At 46.5% G+C, this 25,006-nt stretch overlaps 1 protein-coding gene across 3 annotated transcripts in view; it reads left to right on the forward strand.

Annotated features, from left to right (window-relative positions):
- The first annotated feature begins 9,253 nt into the window (after positions 1-9,253).
- Positions 9,254-25,006, forward strand: part of Nab1 (NGFI-A binding protein 1) — a 45,170-nt gene continuing 29,417 nt past the window's right edge. The window contains exons 1-2 of one of the 3 annotated variants that reach the window (XM_087902412.1): positions 9,254-9,494; positions 22,089-22,923. In XM_087902412.1, the coding sequence (XP_087758538.1) occupies positions 22,108-22,923 (816 nt within the window). In that variant the 5' untranslated portion in view covers positions 9,254-9,494; positions 22,089-22,107. Of the gene's footprint in view, positions 9,495-9,712; positions 9,848-22,088; positions 22,924-25,006 lie in introns of those variants that run through there. The other 2 variants (XM_087902413.1, XM_048456035.3) reach the window with 2 other exon arrangements.

Here is a 25,006-nt window from a genome sequence, read left to right on the forward strand (position 1 = left end):
TAGTCAGCCATACAGGCCAGGGAGTGGTGGCTCACACCTTTAATTCCAGGACTGGGGAGACAGAGGCGGACGGATCTCCGTGAGTTTGCGGCCACCCTGGGTTACACAAGATTGAATCCGTCTGAAAGAGAAACAGAGCTCATAGAAAGGTGATTTCCAGCACTTGGGATCACGTGCCTTTAATCCCAGCACTAGGGAGGTGGAGACAGGAGCGATGTGGCTGGGTGGAGAGAGGAATATAGAGGGGAAGAGACAGGAACTCAGTGAGTGTGGAGTCTGGGGATTCCTTTCGGTTTGAAGCTATGCTAGAGGTAAAAGATCTCTGTAGTAGTTGGCTGCTTTGCTTTTCTGATCTTCAGGTTGCACCCTAATATCTGTGTCTGGGTTTTCATGATCCATACTACAGTGTTCTCTGTAAGAGCAGCCAATGCTCTGAACAGCTGAGTCCCTTGATTTTGAAATGCACTAGTTACCAAAAATATTTTAATAATTAAAAGCAACAGGTCCTCCTCCCAAGGGCTATCCATCTTTCAGCAAGCCGAGCACCAACCCAGCAACTAAAGGTTCATAAATAACTGAGCCTTGCCTGTGGCCCAGAGCTAAGTTTATTGGGATGCGGGAGCTGTCAGGAACTGTGCTCTCCACGGACGGCGCATCTTGACCTTCAAGGAGAACAGAAACATTCAAGTGGGCATTTCTGACATCTCTAGCCACGGCTTGACATTTTAGAGCTCCGTGGTAGAACAGTAGAGAGATGGGCTTTGGGATCTGATCCTTGACTTTGTAGTCTAGCTTTCGTACGGGAGTTAGTATTTCAGTACTCTGCATTAGACTCTCCTCTTTGTGTGTGTGTATGTGTTTGTGCATGCGTCTGCGTGCGTGAGTACATTTGCATGAGTGCATGTGTGTGTGTGTGAGAGAGAGATAGATGAGTGCATGCCTGTGTGTGTGTGTGTGTGTGTGTGTGTGTCTAGAGATCAGAGCTCAAAGTTTGTTTTCTTCTGCACGCACTCTCTCCCTGAATTCAGAGATTGTCTTTTGCTATAAAGTTTGAGCTCTTGGCTTTGGTCACCTGGCTGTCCAGCAAAGCAGGAAATATTCCTGTCTCCACCTACCCAGCAACAGGATTACAGGCATGTGTACAGCACCTTGCTTCTTAAAATGAGGATGCTAGGGAGTCAAACGCAGGTCCTGATGCACACACATTATCAACATTATTAAGCCATCCTGCAGCCCCCAATTTCCTCTGGACTGAAACAGGTGATCACATGAATGGCAGTATGTGGTTTCTACTGTAAGCAAAGATCAACAGAAGTCATGCTTATAACGTGTTACAGTGGGTGACCGATATTTATTTCCACATTAAAATAGTGTTTACTGACTTTACTTTTAAACTGATCCGAAACGTGTCAAGCATGGAGGCATATTTACTTTGTACGTGTGTTGTGATTGGGTGTATATGTTGTGCACGCATGTGTGTATGTTGTGCACGTGTGTATGTGTTATACATGCATTGGGGGTGGACAACACAGGCCACAGTGTGCTTGTGGCTGTCTGAGGACACCGGTGGATGTTTTCCCCTTCCACCCTGCTTGAGGAAGTATCTCTGTCTGCATAATCACCTTAGCGGGTCCATAAACTTCCAGCCTCCAGTCTCTGCCTCCCATCTTGCTGTCGGAACACTGCATTTACAAATGAGTGCTACTGTGTTTACCTTTTATGCGGGATCTTGGGGTTCAAACTCAGGCAGCCATAGTTGCCCAGTGTGACAGGTCAACAGAATCTAGACACACCTGTGAGGGATTTTTCTGGGTTAGCCTCTGGGCTTGCCTGGGAGGATTATCTTGATTAGTTAACTGATGTAAAATGGGCTAGCCTCAACCAGGCGGCAGCGGAGGCATTGGTGGTGCTCACCTTTAATCCCAGCACTCAGGAGGCAGAGGCAGGAGGGTCTCTGAGTTCAAAGTCAGCCTTGTCTACAGAGTTAGTTCTAGGACAGCCAGGGCTTTACAGAGAAACCCTGTCTTGAAGAGAGAGAGAGGGAGAGGGAGAGGGAGAGAGAGAGAGAGAGAGAGAGAGAGAGAGATGAACTGTACACAATGAAGAAAGAGAGATAAGCACATTCATTATTTTCTGCCTCCTGGTCATGGATATGACGTGAGCAGCTGCCTCGAGCTCCAGAAGTTCTGACTTCCCAGCTACAATGGCTTCTACCCTTAAACTGAGAGCCAGAAAACCCCAGTGTTAGTTAGGGTTTCTTCTACTGCTGTGACAAGATACTAGGACCATGGCAACTCCTAAAAGGAGAACATTTAATCGGGGTGGCTCACTTACAGTTTCAGAGGTTCAGTCCATTATTATCATGGCTGGACATGTCTGCATGCAGGTAGACGTGGTGCTGGAGAAAGAACTAGGGATTCTACATCTTGATCCACAAGCAACAACAGGAAGTGAACTGTGTTCCACACTGGGCATAGCTTGAGCATAGGAGACCCCCAGAGCCACCCCCGCAATGAAACACTTCCTCCAACAAGGCCACACCTCCTAATAGTGCCACTCCCTTTGGGGACCATTCTCTTTCAAACCACCACACTCCACTCCCTAGCCCCCATAAGCCGGTAGCCATATCATAATGCAAAAACTGCATTCAGCACAACCTCAAAAGTCCTCATAGTCTATAATAGCTTCAAACTTATTTAAAAGTCTAAAGCTCCAAGTCTCTGATGAGATTCATGTAATCTCTTAACTATAATCCCCTGTAAAATCAAAACCAAAAAGTAGATCCCGTCCTTCCTACATATATCTGCACAGGATACACATTACCGTTCCAAAATGTGGGAAAGTGGGATAGTGAGGAAATATTGCACCAAAGAGAGACTGAAAGCCGGTTGGACAAACTCCAAATTCTACATCTTGATGTCCGATGCCAACTCTCTTCAGATCTCCAACTCCTTTTCAGGTTGGTTGACTGACCGCAATATGCCTCTTTCTCGCAGACCAGTTTCACTCTGTGTGACCAGCTCTCCCTGACAGGTATCCCACATCCTGGGGTCTCGAAGGCAATCTGGGCTCCTCCTTCACAGCTTCACGCAATGGCCTCTCTGGACTTCCATTATGGGACACCCCCGACACAAGTTTGGCCTCAGTGGCTTTCCTTAGCGCTGGAGGAACATCCCATAGCTCAATTGTTCTATCCTTGCCTCTAAGACCAGAACCATGTGGCTGAAGCTGCCAACTGCTACCACTTTGCTGGAGCTGGGACATGGCCCCCTCACTCAATCACATCTTCACCAGCTTTCTGTGTCCAGTGGTTTCTTTCACTGCCTAAACCTGGCTGTGCTGAAGCTGGATCTGTAGAGCAGGCTGGCCTCAAACTCAGAGATCCTCCTGCCTCTGCCTCTGGAGTTCTGCAATTAAAGAACATGCGCCATCACATTGGGCTCTAAGATTTCCTTTAGTTACTTCCTGCAGGTTGGAGACTTACCTGGGTGGGATCTTTCCCTGAGGTCATCACTGCCTTTACTCCATTTCTTAATCTGCTTGTCTCAAACGCAGGACTTTAATTCCATTCCTGGGGCTCCTTTGGCCCGGCTTGCTCCTCTTCATGGCAAATCTTCATTCGTGTCAACAGAATCACACGACAGCTTATTTTGTTTTGAGATTTCCTCTGCTAACGGAATTAATCCAAATCTCTTCACTTTAGTCTTGGGCAGACTCTTTGGACAAGAGCAAAAAGTACTCACATTCTTCACCAAAACATCACAAGAGTGATCTCTAGGCAATATACTAAGTTCTTTTCCTCTGAAACCTCTTGAACCAGTGTCCCCCCACCACAGTTCAAATAACCCTCAGCACCACTATCTTCCATGTCCCTACTATGATGGCCCGTAAAGCCTACTTAAAGCATTCAAATTCTTTTCTAATCCATAATCCCAAAGTCCATACTCCTTCAAACAAAACCATGGTCTGGCCTATCATAACAAGACCCCACTTCTCGTACCAATTTGTGTTAGATAGGGTTTCTATTGCTGTGAAGAGACACCATGACCACAGCAATTCTCATAAAGGAAAACATTTAACTGGGGTTGATTTACAGTTTCAGAGGCTTAATCCATTATCATCACGGCGGGTCAAGGCAGATGCAGGAGACGTGGTGTTGGAGAAGGAGTTGAGAGTTCTGTATCTTGATCTGCAAGCAACACGAAGAGAAGGGTATTTTCACACTGAACATAACTTGCGAATGGAGACCTCAAAGCCAGCCCCCACAGTGGCACACTTCCTGCAACAAGGCCACACCTCCTAATAGTGCCACTCCCGTTGGGGGGCCATTTTCTGTCAAACCATTGTAAAGCCTTGTTTAAGGTGCGTTTATTAGGGTATTTTTGTCACAGAAACAGCAAGGGAAATATGAACACACAGCAAATACTTTGCCCATTAAGCCCTCTTTTCAGCCCCTCCAGTACGTTTGGATCCATACACACTATGGGATGGTCAAATCTAACTAAGCGACATCCCTATTACTTCGCAGTTACCATTTTCGTGGCGAAAACATTTTCACACTTATATCATATTGCTAATTCCGTCACTAATTTGATCAGCAAATCTCCCAGACTTACCCACTCCTCTTTCCTATGAAGCCTGGCACACCCTTTAGCCAACCTCTCCGCAGCCCCCCGCCCCCAGCCACCCCAGCTCCCATTAACTATCCCTGTGTCTCTCCTTCTGTGAGAGCTGCTTTCCTGGATTCCACAGGAATGACATCATGAGGTTTTTGTCTTTCTGTGCTTGGCTTATTTTATTTAACATAATGTGTTCCAGGTTTACAAACGACAGGGGTCTGTGCCCTTTAAAGACTAAATAGCATTGCATCTTGCATATACGATATGCACTATATACACCATATACTTTGCTCATCCACAGATAAGAAACTTGTTGATCATACATACCTTGGCTGTCAAAGACATCTCTCTGACATTGATTTCAAGTTCCTTTCAATATATTCCCAGTAGCATATTTTGATTATTGACACGATTTGGCAAGTCTATTTCTGGATTTTAAGGAGCCTTTATACCGTTTTTCATAATTTACCTTTCTTAATCACAAAGTTCACAACCTAGATCCCTAGCAGTTTTCTTTTATGCAGTTGGGTTTCCTTTACTTAAGTACATCTATTTAAAAGATATTTTGGTGTCTTTATTTCAGTGAATCTCATTTGCCTCCGTAGAGGACAACCTTAAAAGGGAAACAATGTTTTCAGATTCAGATTCTAACTACAGACTAAGGCCTGCCAGAGGCTCTGAAGAAAACCTGCGCTTGCTCTCTCTCTCTCTCTCTCCCTCTCTCTCTCTCTCTCTCTCTCCCTCTCTCTCTCTCTCCCTCTCTCTCTCTCTGGCAGAATTTAGTAAGTGTAAGAGGATTAGAGACAGACTGGCACCAACTTGGATTTCTCCCTTCCAAGGACAGAAGGAGAAGAAATGCAAAGGGAATCATTTTCTCAGCATGTAATTTACTGCTATCTGACCCACCATCTACTGTAATCTGGATTCTTCTGGGCCAGCGTCCCATGCTAGGGAAGCCATTAGAAGACAGGGAAGGGGCAGCGCTCATTGGCTACACCCAGCCTGTTTCGAAAGGTGTGCCGCGTGCATTCATTGTGACTTTTGGACGGCATCCTGTATATGCGTTTACCATTCTGAATTCCCCATCCAGAAACTCTTCCAAAATGATAATGTCTAAACTCAGAAGAGAAAACTTGGTTCTCTTTCAGGATAAATATTAGACTTGACGGTAAGCTACGACACATTTCACACCGGCTAAAATTAGCAGTCGAGGGGGAGAAAAAAAAAAAAAAGCTCCCGAATCCATCTTTATCGGGGATGGATGAAAGCTAAGATGATAGTCTAGAAAAGAACTTTCAGATTTCATAGAAAAGTGTTTTCAAAACTTAGAACAATTTAGATTTGAGTCATGAGAAGCAGCTCTGTCTGTCCCTGCCTTTGCAGATAAGAGCTAACCCTGGGATAGCTGCAGATGGTGTTCTGAGAATAAACACAACTTAAGAAGGGGTGAGGGGCAATACTTCCGAGGCCACTTTCCAAACTGCTAAAGCGGAGCTCAGAACTTGGTGTATTTAACAACCTTGGCAATTTTTTTTTTTAAAAAAATTATGCCGAAAACGTAATACAAATTATTCCAACAGTCAGGCATTATTTTGGAACTTATCATATTGTAGTTTATTGTAAACATATTCTTAACCTCAATATTGTATTGAATGAGTTACGCATTCGCTCGGAAGTAGATAATGCACATTTTAGATTCTTCTACTAGGAAGTGAAATTCATGCTAAGGCCATCTACAAAGTACACAAGAAATCGTTTGCTAGTAAGTGGCTATTTTCTATTTCATTCAGTTACTCAACAAATATTGTTTGACTGGTATGAGTCAGCCATTGTTTAGTGAGTGTGTGCGCAAGCGCATGCACCCCCCCCCCAACTATAAACAAAAGACCAAGAGACAGAAACATCTGCCAATTAGAGATGACATTCCATTAACCTTTAGGCTCTTTCTGGGATATTAGACAGGCTCCCCCACATTTTAAAGACCTGTGGTTGTATCTCACTGTGGCTTGTATTGAAAGTTGTGCCCCCGAGGATGGTGTTATTGTTAGCCACCGCATCTGTGAGAATATATAGGAAATAAAAGGCTACAAATAAACAGAGCAAGGTCCTCAGCTTGCTGGCTTTCTTTTGATCTCCCTATTTTTGCAGTTTTATAGAAAAGTTCTGGGAGTAGAACCGTGATTTTAAACTGGTTATTCGCGTGCCAAGAACTCAACCTTAGACTTGGTACTTAATTAGCACTTAACAAGATGTCCTAGAGAAAATGAGTAACTTCAGCGTACAGGTATTTATGGGAAAATCAAAACAGAAGAAACAAAGCCGCCAATGCAGGGATCATTTTTTTTTTTTTTTTTTTTTAACAAAGATATCCAAATGGTCTCAAGAACCGTTTGTGTTGCCATGTTCTCTTAGAACTGCCTGGGACTGCCTCCAAGAAATTCTAAAACTGTCTTAATGTCTCCCAGAGGACCTTCAGAGAACAACCCAGCTCCCTAATTGCTACCTCACAGAGTGGATCCCTTCTCCTACCATTAACCAACCATAGGGCACCAGGGGGTGCCTGGAAGGAGACTAGGGAGGTGGGGTTTAGGGACGGGAGGGAAAGGCTGGCTCCTACAGGTTGTCTCACATACAGGTGAACACCTCAGCTCTTTCCCAGAAGTCCTGTCGGCGCCAGTGTCGTCATACAGAGCTGGATGCCTGAAAGCTTCAGATTTTCTCTTTTCATTTTCTCTCCTCCCACCACCTCGCCCAGCACCATAGGGCATTTAAGCGAAGCGAAGTGGGCCCAGAATGCCATTCTTAATGTGGGAAGAACACACTATCTAATGTGCCCAGAAAACAAACAAGGAAGGACTTGAGTGTTTAGCTGGAGAAATAGCCGGCTACCCGGCAGACTCTCCGGGCCCACTTCTTCATCAACATCACCTTCAGCCCGACAGACACCCGCTCTGGGAGAGCCTTGCAAGTTGTTATTCCAGAGAAGGCCATGGTGGTGGTGGTGTGTATGTGTGTGTGAGGGGGGGATGGAATCGGTCCATGACTCACTAACTACATCCTATTAAGCGCCTCCCCCCCTCACCTCCACCCCAGCTTTTCAGAACCAACAATGTTTGCAAACCATCAGGGTTCCAGCGAAGAATCAGAAGAATTCTGTGGATTTCATTGCCCAACCATCCGTTAACCGCTGCCTTTCCACGCCAGCCAAGAAACTGCCTCGGTAGCCTCGACTGTACGGCTGTACTTCAACCACCCAAATTAGCTTTCTCTTCGGAGAGCCACAGCTGCCTAAACCTTGACATTTAGAACGGTGGGGAGAAACTCCCAGCAGTGATTTCTTCTGAAGAATTTGAGGAACTAAGCATATTTATTTAAAATACCAATTATTCCAGATAGACCTTGCCACTAACAGAGAAGATATTTCAGTTTAAATATATATATTTGTGCGTTTAACTATGTGTTATACGTTTATATATCTAAGTGCATATTTATTCCATTGATATCACTCGTTTGTAGACCATGTTTTTACAAAAGGAAAAAAAGATTTGTTTAATAAGGTCTTTTTCTTTCAATATTATCATCCCATCCATTGTTACAACATAAAGATGTGGTTGAAGAATTTCTCCTCTCAAAGAATGCCTTGTATCCCCTTCAACCAAGTAGGCACACTCTGGGAGGCCAGCCAGGAAGTGGGAACAGCCTCCTTTATAAAACTGGGGCTTTATGTGTATATTAAAACAGGATTCTACCTGTATTGCAGAAGGGCACACCATTAAAGCTTGGATACATTTTTTTATTTTTTATTTTTTTTGCAAAGGAAGGCAAAAACAGATTTAATTTATTTTTCTAATTTCTGGCAACAGTTTCAATTTTGAAGGTGCTTCAATGCTTTCTTTTGGCTAGAAAAGTTTATGCAAACCAAGCTCAAAATTTCTACAGCTTGCCTCCAGAACTCTATTTTGACCCACACTCCAAGACAGTACCGGCGGTGTCATTTGCCTACAGGAAGCCAACAGAGACCAGCCACAGGGGTTTCAGATGGTGAAAAGGGCGGCATTAAGTTACCAGGCCAGAGGGTTCCCTTTCCTCCCTTCTCAGCCCAGGCCCGGGAGAGGGTGGGGACAGGGTGGGGTGGGCGAGGCGGGAGTCCCGCCGCACCTGTGGGCGTGTTCGGTGCACGGCCAGCTCGCCCAGCGCGGGTGGGGCGGCCCCGGGCGCGCTCGGTTCCCAGTCCGCCGCTGTGTCCCCCCCCCCCCCCCACTCCCCGGGCGTGCACACACACACACCCGGGTTGGCGGGGCGCGGGGCTCGGCCGGCCACGCAGTCTGCGCCAAGGCGGCCGCTGCATCCTCCCGGGCCCCGCGTCCCCGCGCGCCCACCCGCGCGCTCCCAGCTGCCCTGGGAATGGGCCACCCCCGGGACCGCGCCGAGTCCCAGCCTCAGCCCCGCCGGCCCCCACCCCCGCCCCGCGGCCGCCCACGCCGGGATCTGCGTCACTCGGCCGCGCGTGGGCGGGAGCCGGAGCGGCGAATGGAGCAAGAGCGGAATCTCCCGATGTGACAGCGCGCCCGGCGGGCGGGGTGGGGGGGCGGGGGCGGCGGAGGTGGCGGGGGAGGGCGAGGCGGAGGGAGGGGCGGCGGGAGAGGCCGAGGGAGGGCGCCCGGGGCCGCCGCCGCCGCCTCCCGCCTCCGCCTGAGCCTCCGCCCGCGCGAGTGCGCGCCGCCGACCGAGCGCCGTCGGGGCGGGCGGGGGACGGAGCGCGCGCCCACCGCGTCCCTGCCCCCCTCGATGGGCGCGGGGGCGTCCCGGCCGCTGCAGCCGCCGCAGGAGCCGGGCTGAGCCGTCGTCGCGGAGCGCGCAGCAGCCGCGGGCCGCGTAGGTACCGGGCGGGCCTGGGGCAGGAGCGGGGGGCGCGGGCGCTGGGCTCGGCGGGGCGGCCGCGGGCGGGTGGGGGGGTCGGTGGTGAGGGGCGCGCGCCCGCCGCCCGCGTGGGGAGCCCCGCGCCGCCGCGATCGGCGACTTCCTAAAAGTGCCGCTCCGTCTCCGTTTTCTTCCTGTTATCCGCCCCTTCCTACTGTAGTTCTGTTTTCAAAGCGGAAGGAGAGTTTTGCTTGGAAGTGGCTCGCAGAAACTTGGCACCCAGGTGCAGGGAAGCGGGAGTCGCCGAGCCTCTGAGGCTGAGTGGGGAGTGTGCAGACACGTGTAGGACATAGAAGCGTTGGATGCAGGTGTGTGGCCTTCTGGGGACAAACACCGAAGTCCGGTCCAACCGGAGATGTGCAAAAGAGGCTCCCGGGGTTAGAGCTGGACTGTGCGTTCGTAGGTTGCGCAGATCCAAGTTTTGCAGCGGGCGACCAGGAGGAACCATGCCCTGGCTCAGGGAGGCTTGGGAATTTTTGGAGTGTCTTGTTAATTTACAGTTTGATCTGAAAGAGCTGGTTTGGAGTAACTTGTCACTACTGATTGGTTTGCCAGTGACGTGCCTGCCAACTTTACGGAGTGCAAAAGATCAGAATCTCCGAGGGAGATTTCTGGGATCTCGTTTAAAAATATTTTGGCAGTTTTAATAGGTAATATTAGATTGCAGAGGAGCCGGATTTAAAATAGATTAGTCACATCCGAAATGCCTCGCTGTTTTGTACACGCAGCGAATTACCCTTTTAAAATATTCACTTTTTGAAATTTCTTCCTTTGTATAATATATGTTATATTTATAGTTCATGTTCCGGTTTTAGGAACAGATATTGGAGAGAATGTATAGGATGTTTTGGGTGGAGGCTATCTTCCTGAGGGTGAAGGAGCTGCCTCATGCCCTGCCTATGTGCCAGGACAAGTGACTTTGGTTGAAGGATTCTTCCTCCACCTTGCATCTTTCTGAGACTTTCAGTTCTGTTCTCTCATTGAGCATAAACCATAAAGATGCTGTTAAGCATTTGTAGTTGGGCATCAGGGTCGGCTGTCTTCATCCCTGTTTCCAGTTCAGATATTGGAACGTTACATCTTGAAAGAAAATAACCTCAAGGAACGTTAGGGAGATTTTTGGTTGTTTGCTTTTACGTTTTTGACGTGAACATTTTTGCTTAACCAGCCAGTTCCACTACCGAGCACACTTTTATCTCCCGGACGCTGAGCCTCCTGCTGTGTGGGACTGTACCAGTAACAACAGTAAAGAAAAACTCCCAGGCATTGGACATTTTATTTCATTTTGTCCCTTGGATGTGACTGTATTTCAGATGGCAAATTCTTAAGACATAGCCGATCCAGGAGAATTTAGTGAGCTATTACTTCTAATAAATTACATCAAATAAGTAAATGAGTGTAGTTGCGTAATCTTAGCTAAACTACAAGTTTTCCCTTTGGGTTGCTGGTTAGTGGACCACTGACCTACAGAAAGCCTAGCCTTGTTTCCTCCTTGTTATTTAGACCATCGGCTAAAGCACTTCATATTTTCTTTTGCTTCAACTGAAGGACAGAGTGATTTATTAAAATTTGTATTGTAGATGCTTTGAAAGAAGAAATTCCAAAGGGAGGCAGAGATTGATTCATGAACAGATTTTAGAGTCCAAAATGGTTGGATGGATGGAAACAAGTGTGTTAGAATTTTGTGTTTGGCGACTTAGAATCTGCCCCAGAGTTAGGCCTTAACTTTCATTGTAATAAACCTGGTTTTGCCACTTTTTTTTTTTTTTTTTAAAGAAAAGCTCTGTATTTGACATCATGTGAAGCTGTGTTCTGGATACCACAGGGCCACCATCTATTGGTTACTTCCCTGGAAATGACCATTTTATGGGCAGTCTAAGACCTCATGTACAGCTCCTTTGTGTGTGCCCATTTCATTGTGGATTTTTATCAACTATATTACAGAATAAAAGACAGCCACCTGAGTATAATGTAAGCTCGCCGGCTGCTTCACTTGGGTCTCTCCTCTTTCACGTGCTGCCTTTGATCCCTTGAGAGGTAAAAAAGGAGGCTAGTGTGATTATTATAGTAAGTGCAAATTTCCTTTCTGGTCTGACATGTTCAATAACTCCTACAGTGGTGGAATATACTCTCTCGTCTTAGTAATGGAACAAGAGGGAAATTTCAGAAGTTGATGCTGGGGAAAAAGCACTAATGTTCATCTTGAGAATTCTCACAGCTAAAACATATCATTAGGCCTTCAAATAATATGTCATTCTTCAACGCACTGTATTTAGGGGCTGTGTATTAATTTACATGGTATGTGAATACTTCGCACAGAGGAACTTCTGAAGACCATCGGGTTTATATGTGTCTGCGTTTTGCTTGCGGTCTGCCCAGATTGTCTTAGTGGCTGTCGTGTGCCTTTTCCTATTGGCTGAAGAATTCCCAGCCGTCATATGAGATGTTAGTGTTTGTTGATATTGATGGGTAGTTGTTGAGTAGCCAAGTGACTCTGATTTATCTTTTTCTAATTTTCGTCAATGTGTTTTAACTTACCCTTCGATGGCTCGGACTGAATTAAAAGGAATCTCTCGAAAACCGGCTCCCGGTTTTATTCAAATGTGAGGGAAGAATCCATCGGGACAGACACTTTAATGTTCCCGGTGAGCATGAATTCATAGCTACGTGAGCAATAAGACCTGAAATTGTCTTCAGAGCTACCACTGTGGGCCCGAGAGTGTAGCTCATGGTAGGAGTGTGTGCATAGCATGCTTCTGGCTGGCTGTCCAGTCTCCAGCATCAGCAAAGCCCAGACAGGGCGAACACCCATCGCCCCATGCTTCCTGGGAGAGCTCTGCAGCCTTAGCCCATGAAAAGCAACCGAACCACAGAGAACCACAGACAAGTTCTGGATTCCAGTACTGAAAATGAGAAAATGCCATCTCTTACTGGCTCCTCCTTTCCCAGGCCGAACTTTGGAGTCCCATCATTTGCTGGGGTCACTGCTCCTTTCTCCCAAGCCTCTCTGCTTCCAAGCTACACTTTGAAACTTGCTGGGGCTTCAGAGGCTTTAAGGCCCGTGCGCCCTTCCTCTCTAAAATTTCACTTGTGAGGACAGCAGACCTCACTTAGGTGTTAAGAGATAAACAGTCTAGTGGGGTTAGTTCTTCTTTTTCTGTCAGAGACGCGTGAGGTCTTCACTAAGGTTTTACATGATGTTTCCCAAGAGGTGGTTATTAACTCTGAAACCTTGAAGTGAAAATTCACGCTACGTTGCATAAATAAGTCAGGCCTTACCAAGGCTTTGCTCTTGGTCCCAAATCTTCTGGACTGCCACAGACTTCCAGAAAACATATAGATCATATAGTCACAGGTGCTAAATGTGTATGTGTCAATCATTCTTACAGCAGTGAGGGAAAATACTTAAGAATAGACATGAATCTATTAAAGGCTAGCGATGATTTATGAGGCGCTTGCTATTTATTTGAAACATGCCATATTGGATTTTTAAGAACACAGGCAACATGACCCAGAATCTCTCATTGAACTAAATTTTTCTTTTTTTAAAAAAAAAAAATTATTAGATTTTTTTTTAAAAAATACCAATCCAAATTCCTATTCCCTCCCCTCCTCCCATTCTCTCCATACCCTCCCACTCCACCCCCATCTAATTCTAAGAGAGGGTAAGGCACATTGCTTTGTGGAAGGTCCAAGGCCCTCCGTACTATATCTAGGCTGAGCAAGGTATCCATTCAAAGAGAATAGGGGGATCCCAAAAAGCTAGTCCATGCAGTAGAGATAAATTCCAGTGCCATAGCCAGTGGCCCCTCAGTCATGCCCCAGCCATGGAACTGTCAGTCACATTCAGAGGGACTAGTTTGGTCCTATCGAACTAAATTTTTAAAAACCGCTGACTCAGGGGGTGACTTCATACATGGTGCACGTTACAGTTCTGAGCATGTGCAGGTCCTCGGCATATATCCCTTGATCTCTTGGGTGAAGAGTGGGTCAGCGTCTGCAGCGTAGCCCCCTGTGAAAGCGAAGTGTTGAGGGTGGCAGAGCAGGATGTAGAAGAACATGCTACTGCTGGACTGGCCATTTCCTGGGGCAGGCAGCAGTTGACTGAGGGTAGTAGCCCTTTCGAAAAATAGGAAAGGAGTCTGCTGGGCAGAGGCTGGCTCCAACATTGGGCTTCACACTACAGAAGTCTGGAAATAGTATTCCACGTAGAACGGTTTGCTGAGAATAAAGGCAAAGATGAACGAGACCCAGTTCCTACCCTCAGGGTGCCTGTAACCAGGTAGTACCTTGTTTTTTAGAGCACGTTGAGTCCTTTGTTCCCGGCTCCTTTTGTGTAGTGCTTTTGGGTACGATACAAAGCATTGCATTTATCACACCACACTCAGACATCTGCTTCCGCTTAACTGGTCCTTCATGAAGGAGCCATTCGTTGGTGTCCTGAGAACTGACTCAGAGCGTCCATGAAAGAAGAAAAAAAAATAATAATAATAACTGGGGAGGGTGTTGAACAGAAAGGAAGGGAGACGTTCCTGTGGGCAGCCTGAAAATCGGGAGAAAGCTACAACCAGGCTGTTGTGTGTGCAAAGTTTTGTGGGAAAGGATAAAGAAAATGGAGGGCTGCCCAGGACAGGGAGACGGAAGGCGGGTTTCAGTGGGATGCTCACGTGAGTAGGTTAGGTTGCTTGTGGTAGGCCGAGGGGAAACTAACAGTGTAACATGAGGGCCGGCTTGTTGGGGTTTCTGTCCCGCCCAGTACCCCCCAGCAGGCAGGCCCCAAAGAAAATCACACACAGGACTCCATAAAGTTATAAACTGATTGGCCCATTAGGTCAGGCTTCTTGTTAACTCTTATAACTTATATTAACCCATTATTCTCATCTATGTTAGCCATAATGGCTCCGTACCTTTCTCAGCTGGGCAAGTTACATGCTGCCTGTTCAGTGGTCTGCGCAGGAGTGGCTGAGGGCTTCCTGTGTCCCAGAATACTCCCAGTCTCTTTACTCCACTTCTACTTCCTGTCTGGCTTTCCCGCCTATACTGCCTGCCTGGCCAATCAGCGTTTTATTAAAATATGATTGACAGAATACAGACAATTCTCCCGCACCATTTCCCTCTTTTTTTTTTTTTTAAACAAAGGAAAATACCCATAGTCCATTTGTTGGGAATGTGGGCGTAGTATTTCAGGCTACTTCCTGCTGGTTGGGGGCGCTGATGATCTTATGGGGACCTAAAGAAAACTTAGAGTTATCATCAAGTCCTGACTAGAGTATCCTGTGAGTCTTGATCATCTCAGGCAGCAGTCTTGAACCTGTTCTGAATGAAGAACTCAGACATCTGGGTCATCTATTCCTGTCGGAGATTTTTCAGGTGGCCTCCCTTGGTCAAAGGTGATTTTTCTTAACTCTGAATAAATCCAGAGCCTCTCGTTTTCTGTGGAAACAAAAGCAAAATCTCTTCTCCAAAGTAGCATACCTTTTGACTTCAGTTTTGAAGCCAAGGTATTTTCAAAATACCTATCTTGGGTTAGTTCAGTATCATTTATAAACAAAAGTCTTTTAGCAGCTGTTTCTCCTTCCTCAGCATTCAAACAATTGAAAGAGAGCATAATAGCATACAGCATTAAGATTCTCTGTGTATTTTCCATCTTTATGTGGCTTTATTTCAACCTCTATTTCTTTTATTTTTACTTTTAACTTTTGGCTTTTTTGAGACAGGTTCTCTGTATATATCTTTGTCCTGGAATAACTCTGTAGACCAGGCTGTCCTTGAACTCACAGAGATCCTCCTGTCTCTGCTTCCCCAGTGCTGGGATTGAAGGTGTTTGCTACCACACCTTGAACTCAGAGATCTGTCTGTCTCTGCCTCCCAGGCATTGGGATTAAAGGTGTGTGCTACCACACCTTGAAGTCACAGAGGTCAACTACCTCTGCCCCTTAAAGTCTCAGAGGTCAACGTACCTCTGCCTCCCAAGCATTGGGATTAAATTTGTGTACCACCACACCCTACATCTCCCTTTTTTTTTATTTTTAATGACTTTAACCTTTTAGCCTGCATATATTTTTAACATATAGTAAACCATTTAGAGGTTTTCTTCGTCTTTGAACCTCTCTTTTACTGTATCTCTCTCTATTTTCTGACCACATGAGTCTAAAACCGTGGCTTTGTCGGTTAGACCCAGCTCATTATTTACCTTTCCAGCCTCATGGCTGAGGTACCAGTCAGAGCTGTGTTCAATGACACAACTCTATGGCGTTTCAAGGTCCTTGCTAGCAAGCAAACTGCAGTATTCTGCTCACAGACCACACTCAGTCCGACTGCCTGCCTGAAAGAGTCAGAGATTGCCCTGGCAGGACAGCCCAGAAAGCCGGCATTTTAAAACAGCACAGCTTTTTTCCTGCTACGACTGAAAACCGAAAAGCATGTGTTCAGCTTTTCACCAACAGCATTTAAGTGTTTCGTGGCAGGACCTCTTAATGAGCTGCAAGGTTTTGCAGCTAAGGCTGAGTCAAGAAGCTTGTCTTAGATGAGAGCATTTGCTTGCCTCTAGCAAGCAGAGCAGAACCAAAAAATTGCTGCTACCAAGAAAACATACTTTACTCTATTCTTTCCCAAGCTTTCTCAGGCTTTCTGTGGATTCATTTATCCACGTCTAGGCGCCATATGTAACATGAGGGCCGGCTTGTTGGGGTTTCTGTCCCGCCCAGTACCCCCCAGCAGGCAGGCCCCAAAGAAAATCACACACAGGACTCCATAAAGTTATAAACTGATTGGCCCATTAGGTCAGGCTACTTATTAGTTCTTATGACTTATCTTAACCCATTATTCTCATCTATGTTAGCCATAATGGCTCCGTACCTTTCTCAGCTGGGCAAGTTACATGCTGCCTGTTCAGTGGTCTGCGCAGGAGTGGCTGAGGGCTTCCTGTGTCCCAGAATACTCCCAGTCTCTTTACTCCACTTCTACTTCCTGTCTGGCTTTCCCGCCTATACTGCCTGCCTGGCCAATCAGCGTTTTATTAAAATATGATTGACAGAATACAGACAATTCTCCCGCACCATAACAGAAAAGAAGTAAAGTTGGGCCTGCGGTGAGGGGACTGGGCAGCGGGGCAAGAAGCAGTAAAAACCAGAATTGGTGTTTGGGGCAAGGAAAGGCTGGGGCTGATGGGATGGCCGAAGCGCACACAGGTTTGAGAAAAGAAATGGAGAAGACAAGGACGAAACATTTGTATTCATCTGAGAAGGAGGGAAGTTAGTGCAAGGAAGAGGTTTGCCGGGTGTGCAAAGAACTCATCTGGGAATCCGGGAGGCTGGGAGAAGGTGAGCCCATACCCCTGTTCGGGAGCACACCAGGCTAGGTTCGGCAGTCCTTGGGTGATGCCAGTCTCCAGTCCAGAAGACCAATTCAGGTTCATCATCCTCAAGTATTTCAGACATGAGAATCGCTTTTGAATATAAAACCTGCACCCACTCAGGGTGAGTTTTGGTATTGTTCATTGGCAATACGCTGACCATTCTCAAAGTAAGACGTTCAGTCAGTCTATATCTTACGAAATCAGAAAAGTGTTCTTTTATTTTCATTTGTAAAGAAAAAGCTTCATTTTTACTTTGAGATTTCTTTGTAGGGACTCCATATTCTGCCCATGAATTACTCTCACCAAGCCACAGGTTATGAAAGTCTGGGTAATGACCCCGTGCGGAATCGTGTATTTCAGTGTGTGGGGTGGTGAAAGTTTTGGCAGTTGTAATGGTTTCTGAACTCAACAAGAATCAGATAAATAAATAAAGGTTTAGAATTCAAGGTGTTTCTGGCTGGGCAGCCTGTATTGCCTCCTGCATCTCTCCTGAGGCCTTGGTTCCGAACACGCAACACGCACCCCTCACTCTGCGTAGCTTTCACTCCACGGAGCACCCACAGACGCAACTGGAAACCGCTTGACTCACACTCGAGACTATTATAGGTTATGAACTACATTGTTTTGACTGTACATAAAACGTTTTCTGCTTTTATGGAAATAGCTCGGTTGCAGAAAACAAAGACTCCATTTTTTCTGCTGCGATTCTGTGGTGGGTTAGTATCTAATTAGAATGTCTGTGGATTGATTATGTTAGGAGGCTTGACTTTAGAAGTCGCTGTTGTGAGTTGCTGACAAGGTTTACACACACAAAACTTTATTAGATAAATTTTGGCTTAAGATTGGGGCAGAATTTCTCACCATTTCTGAAGTGGCCCTCAACAGAATGCTGCCATTTTGTTTTACATATTTATGTGAAAGCCTCATACGCAGCATCAATGATTATGAAATAAAAATATTGATCAGCTCAGAAAAATAGTGCAGATGCTGTGTGACCCGCCGCTTCACACGCTCAGACAAAGCTTCACTCTTCGTGTAAAGACACGCATAACCGCCTCCTTAGCATGTAAGTTCGCTTTCATCTTTAATAAATGTGAAATTGCACGTTTACTAAAGAACTGTTTCCGTTAAAGGCTTCCTTATGATTTTATTATCCGAAAGTGTTCGGTTTGTATAGTCTTTCATATCCGTACACGCATATCTCTTTCACCATTCCGTGGGAAGGCGCGGCAAGTAGAAGACGTTGAAGAAGTCCTGGTCAAACCATGGGCACAGATTTGGTGACTGCCCACAATAACAGTTGACCATCTGGTGTAGGACAGATCATCAAGGCACGCCACGGCAGCCCACAAAAGAGATGCAGTTCAGAGTTCTCAGAGACGGTTGTGGTGCCCCACACCTGATGACATCTCAGCACTAACTAGGGAGGCTGAGGCAGGGGACCACCTGAGACTAGGCTAGCCATCATAGCAAATTCCCCTTCATGCCAACATCTTCAAAGAGTGTTTGAACTTAGGATATAGTGGGAGAAGACGGGAGAGGAAATCCGCATGCCGTTACCAGAGTCAAGTGAAAACATCTCAGGGTGTGGCAAGTCACCAGGAAATTGCAGGAAAGCCCTGGGGAAAAAGTCAGTAGTCCCCTGAGATTTTTGGGTAATCCAGTGGTCTCTTATGCCGTGGACTGGATGCCCACAAAAGGCCCCTCTCTGTCTTACCCTGAGTTGTCAGTCCGCAGGCCTGGAAGATTCTGTTACTCTTACAGACAGAGTAAGAGATATGATCTGTGTCCAGACAGCTGCTCATTTCTCTCAGCACAGCCTGAGCCAGGCAGGTGACCCATGCTACTCAGAAATGGGCCATCGTGGGAAACATTGTGTGAGGCTACCGTCTAGTGAGCAGTAAGCGGTCTAGAACTAATTCTGAATTATTTTTTTCCTGTTTTTAAAATTCCCCTTTCTGATGCTGCGGTTCTTTTCGCTGACTGAGGTGTAGGGATTGCATACTTTGCAGGGCAGTAGGGCCTGGGTTACCTTTGGGAAACAGCGGGGAAGAGTCAGTGGTTTCTTTAAGCCCCAGAGGCTCGATGGGTGCTCGTGGTACCAGGTACTGTAGCTTTTAGCTGAGTGGATATATTGTATCATCAACTACCTGTATGTATCCTTATGTTAGGACCCTTGGTACCCAGCTCAGAGAGACCCAGGCAAAGTTTGTTTTCAGCTAATTTGACCTTCATCCAATAGTTACCGATGTTGTGGAAACAGAAAATCTCATCGGCTTTTAAATCGAATCAAGTAACTATATGAAGTCGTGGGCATTTAAATGACGCAGCCTCCCAGTAGGAAAGCTCGGGGAGAAACCTCTTCTCCCCGCTGTGGGTGTGGGTCTCTGGAAAGCCTCCTGGGATTCTGAGCAGTATGTCCATCTTTCATCTGTTATTTTGGCTTTGGAAATGTACATCATTCTTTACATTGTGAACTGCTTTCCCCAGTCGGCAAGGCCGTTCTCTCAAGAGCCAGGAGGCTTGCTAAAGTACAGGAGAAAGAGTAAGACTTGAAAACTGCTGGTTTGTAAAACCATTGCCTCAGAAGACTACCATCTAGGTCCAAGTCTTTTGGGTCCCAAGATCCTTTCGTGTTTTTATATTTGTCTTAACAAATACTCATCTTTCTCATTGCTATAACATGACTAAAGCGTTCTGTTCACCTTAATGTTATCGTGAACTGTTTCCTATATCCCATGATCTGGAAAAGAAATGGCGTGAGTTAGTGTAGCACTCAGTAGACCTTGTGGAGCTACCGTCCTCTTACAGAAAAGACTGCATGTGCATGCTTTTATGTGTGGACTGTTTTGTAGGAGGAGGGGGCCGCTTGTTCTTCCCGGCCACCCGGCTAGCTTACACCGAAATAACCACTCAGAGACTATTAATGAAATCGCAGCTTGGCCCATTAGCTCTACCTTCTTATTGGCTCACTCTTACATTAACTTAACCCGTTTCTATTACTCTGTACATCGCCACGTGGCGGTGGCTTACCGGCAAAGATTCTGCATGTCTGACTCTGCCGGCTCCATGGCGTCTCTCTGACTCTGCCCTTCTTTCTCCCACCGTTCAGTCCAGTTCTCCCCATCTACCTAAGCTCTGCCCTATCAACAGGCCAAGGCAGTTTCTTTATTCATTAATGGTAACCACAGCGCACAGAGGGGACTCCCATATCGCTTTTTCCCCACACTAGTGTGAAAGCATAGAGCAGCTGACCTAGGTAAACCATGAGGAAGTATGTTTCTTTGTTTCTACCTCAGACAGGATGCAGAAGATCTTCTGTGTGCTACAGTGTACTTGTAATGCACGCTCAAACTTGGTCTAGCTCTCAAGGCTGTGTTTGGGGGGGGGCAGTGTCCAGCTAGGTGGTGGACCCTGCCCCCCTGGGTCCTCACTGAGGTGATTTAGAAGACAGAGTATTTTCCTGGGTGGACTGAGATGGTGTGCCTGTGACGGGAGACCTGAAGTGCCAGGCGCTCACAGAGTGTGCAGTGTTCAGTGCCTAGATGTAGACACCGAGCATCATCTTGTAAGCTTGTATCTTGTAAGCTTGTATCATTTGCCAAATCCAGAGCTCACACAGTGGAGCGGAGGGACTGAGGAAGTGTTTTTCAGATGCACGCTGGATGTGTTTCCTTTCAGCAGAAGCCCCTGAACAGTCCTTGATTGGTGCGGGAGAATTATCTGTATTCTGTCAATCATGTATTTTAATAAAATGCTGGTTGGCCAGGCAGGAAGTATAGGTGGGTCAACCAGATAGGAAGTAGAGGCGGGGTGATGAGAACAGGAATATTCTGGGAAGCAGGAAGCTCCCTCTGCCATTCCTGCCCAGACCACCAAAGAGGCAGCATGTAACCTGCCCAGCTGAGAAAGGTACTGAGCCGTGTGGCTAACGTAGATAAGGATAATCGGGTAACAAAAGTTATAAGAGCTAATAAGTAGCCTGACCTAATGGGCCAACCAGTTTGATAATCTTATGGAGTCCTGTGTATGATTTTCTTTGGGGTATGCTGGTTGTGGAGTGCTGAGTGGGACAGAAACCCCAACAAGCCAGCCCCTCATACTACAGACATGTTACACTTGATAGTTTTTTAATCTGTGGAAAATTCATGAGGCCATGCGGATACTACTCCATGTAAATAAGAGAGCCATGGAGTTGAAGGAGGTTGGTAGTTGATCAAAATGTAGGTTTCAGAGGTCCCAGGAGATATGGCTGAGCAGGTAGTTATTAGAGTAATAGAGAGAGTCCTTTATTGGTGGTTGAGATCATAATTCCTATAGCGTTCTTGTTAGTGGCTTTTGAAACCAGGTCTGGGCATGGCGACTTGCTGTTTCCCAGCTCGGCTTCTGTTGCCTCCGGTCAGCTGCCCTCTGTGGTAAAATTGGTCTTCCATCCCCCTGCCCCCATGGTGTGAAGGTGTCAGTCTCCTATGATTGCCCCTTTCAATCTATGGGTGTCTTGGTACAAGCTTGCTTTGCCTAATGGAAGTACTTGCTATCTCTCCTTTCCGAGCTCACGAAGCACATTGATAATGATAACTCTGTCTTCTTTGCTGCCTGTTTTCCTACCTTCAATTCATATTGAAATATGTCTCTTTCCCTGGCTGGATTGTAGACTGAGATGCATAGTATGTCTCAGGGGATTTACCTGAAGAGTAGACATAATATGATAGCATCTCTCTGTCTCTCTCTCTTTCTCTCTCTCTCTCTCTCTCTCTCTCTCTCTCTCTCTCTCTCACACACACACACACACACACACACACACAAGAGTTCAGCGAGTGGTATTGTGATGGCTTCCTCCTTCCTGCTGATTTTTATTCATCTTCGCCACCATGTTCACACCGTGAAGGGAAGAAAATGTAAAGCTGAGAACGTAGGCTAAACCTGGCGAGCGTTAGTCTGAGTTCCCAGTCTGTGTTTAATCACCGTTTCCTTTGAAAGCATAGGTCAGTTTAGCAACTGTCTTTCTGAGTTGAGTGCAGGGTTGGGTAAAGTATGCATGTTGGGAGATAGCATCCTTAACTATCAAGCGCTTTGCAGTTGGGTTGCGTCTTTTTCCGCCTGTGTTGCCTTTCTCAATCTCGCATTGTCTCAGCCCGATGTGATGGAGCTCAAAGCGAGTGTGCTAAGCCTTCTCTCCCTTCTTTTTGTAGGTTAAGCCCATCCACAGTGATGGCCACAGCCTTACCCAGGACCCTGGGGGAGCTGCAGCTGTACAGAATATTGCAGAAAGCCAACCTGCTTTCTTACTTTGATGCCTTCATCCAACAAGGTGGCGATGACGTCCAGCAACTTTGTGAAGCTGGAGAAGAGGAATTTTTGGAAATCATGGCGCTCGTGGGCATGGCAAGCAAGCCCCTTCACGTTAGAAGGCTGCAGAAGGCTTTGAGAGACTGGGTTACAAACCCTGGCCTTTTCAATCAGCCACTGACTTCCCTTCCGGTCAGTAGCATACCCATCTATAAACTACCAGAGGGATCACCAACCTGGCTCGGCATATCCTGCAATAGTTACGAAAGGAATAGCAGTGCACGGGAACCCCATTTAAAGATCCCTAAGTGCGCCGCCACCACGTGTGTGCAGAGCTTGGGTCAGGGCAAGTCGGAGGTGGGAAGTTTGGCGCTGCAGAGCGTCAGCGAGTCCAGGCTCTGGCAAGGACACCACGCCAGTGAGAGCGAGCACAGTCTCTCCCCAGCCGACCTGGGCTCCCCGGCCTCCCCCAAGGAGAGCAGCGAGGCTCTGGATGCTGCCGCCGCGCTCTCTGTGGCCGAGTGTGTGGAGCGGATGGCTTCCACGCTGCCCAAAAGTGACTTGAACGAAGTGAAAGAGCTGCTCAAGAACAATAAGAAGTTGGCCAAAATGATTGGTCACATCTTCGAGATGAGCGATGATGACCCGCACAAGGAAGAGGAGATTCGAAAGTACAGCGCCATCTATGGGCGGTTCGACTCCAAGAGAAAGGATGGCAAACACCTCACCTTGCATGAGGTAAGGAAGGTGGTGGGTGGGTGTGGGTGAGCCTGTGAGTGCCTGCGTGTGTGTGTGTGTGTGGATGTGTGGGTGTGTGTGGGTGTGTGTGGGTGTGAGAGAGAGAGCATGAGTGTGTGTGTGAGTGTGAGTGTGAGCGCACGCGCGCGTGTGCTACTGCTCCCTGCAAGGAGATTGCTTATAGTTTTCAGGGGAGGAGCAGCCCTGAAAATACAAAAGCGTGACATCTAGGGTTTTATTGTGAGACCCTATCTCAGAAAAACAAACCAAGATTGATGAAAACATCATGTATTTTATGGGCATAAACCCTTGACTTAGATAGTGCTGTTTCCCCATACGGCCATTCTTCCTTTGGCATTCACTGTTTTACTTTTATCTGTTGATGTGGTTCTGTTCGGCTGAATAGTCTTGTGCCCCTCAGTGGCATGGACCTGTATAAACTGGGTAGCCTTACGATGCTGTCTGTCGCTTGGAAAAACAAGTACGTCTGTCCTCTTGTGTTACAGCTTTTCTGGGTTTGGTTTGATTTCTAAGGTTTTGGTAATTTTACACACGTTTCCCTCTAAACAAAATTCGAGATACATTTATCAAGTTTCTTTTTTAAAAAATGTGTTATTTTTGATTAAAAATGTTTTGCTGTGTCGTTGGCTTGATAATAGTTGGCATATTTATAGTAATGGGACCTATGAGCAGGTACGGTATATGGTTTTTCCTATTTAGATCCTTTACATTCCTCAGTAAGAAATTTTGTAGTTCTTTTATTCCCATGTATTTTCTTGTTTGGTCAGATTCTATGTATGTTGAATGTCTTTATTGCATCGATTTAATTTTCTTCCCTGCTTTAATGGTGTAAGTCGATGTAAAAGGGCGTGAGAATTTTTTCCCTCACTACCCTTTTCATGGCTGTCACTGGTTGATTTTTTTAATGTTAATCTTGTTTTCAGCAGTTTCACCCTCTGGCCTTTTAACATAAATGGCTTTGGATATGAAGGCCGAAGTTTATGACTGCAGAATTGATCGGTGAGAACGGCCGATCTGAATGATCTCTTTTGGAATTAGCATAAACAATTACTGGGTGTCACCTTGTCTCCTGCTTCACAGGCGCCCATGCGCCGGAGGGTTTGCATGCTCTTCGGTGCTTTTTTTTAATCACCTGTCAGTGAATAAAGGTATCCAGCTAGAAAGCCGTAATTAGCAGGGAAAAGGGTGAAACGTGCTGGGGATTTTAGCTTCGCACTTTAACCTAATCTTTTATATACTATTTAAAGTTTTACAGATGAAGCACACAGTTGAGTAAAAATCCCATGCTTTCATCAATGTCAAAGTAACTTTTACAAAATTAATAACCCTAACCAATTTCACCATGAAAAACACCCTTCCTTAAATTGAACGATTTGAGAGAATCATGTTTATCCTAGGCCTTTGCTGGGGGGCTCTTTGCTTCATTAGGTGTAGATGGTGTGTAAGTCCTGAGGCCATCCAAAGTCGTAGATGAGCAGTGGGTGCTGGGAGACAAGGGCATAGCTTTGGGAAAGTCAGGTGTTGCATGCTGGGAAATGAGGGCGGAGCTTTGGTGCTGGGAGATGAGGGCGGAGCTATGGGAAAGTCAAGTGTTGAGTGATGGGAGATGAGGGCAGAGCTTTGGGAAAGTCAAGTGTTGAGTGCTGGGAGATGAGGGCGGAGCTTTGGTGCTGGGAGATGAGGGCGGAGCTATGGGAAAGTCAAGTGTTGAGTGATGGGAGATGGGGCGGAGCTTTGGTGCTGGGAGACGAGGGCAAAGCTTTGGGAAAGTCAGATGCTGGGTGCTGGGAGATGAGGGCAGAGCTTTGAGAAAGTCAAGTGTTGAGTGATGGGAGATGAGAGCGGAGCTATAGGAAAGTCAAGTGCTGGGTGCTGGGAGACAAGGGCGGAGCTATGGGAAAGTCAAGTGTTGAGTGATGGGAGATGGGGGCGGAGCTTTGGGAAAGTCCTCTGGCCTCAGAATTTCCCTTGGACAGCTCTTGTTTCTTGGGGCTGAAGTGTGTGCATTTATCAGAACACTGTAGATGGGGGTAGAAGTTAACAAACCCAGCTTTCTCCAACT

This window comes from Myodes glareolus, chromosome 27, assembly GCF_982192425.1.
Source record: "Myodes glareolus chromosome 27, mMyoGla1.1, whole genome shotgun sequence".
NCBI lineage: Eukaryota > Metazoa > Chordata > Mammalia > Rodentia > Cricetidae > Myodes > Myodes glareolus.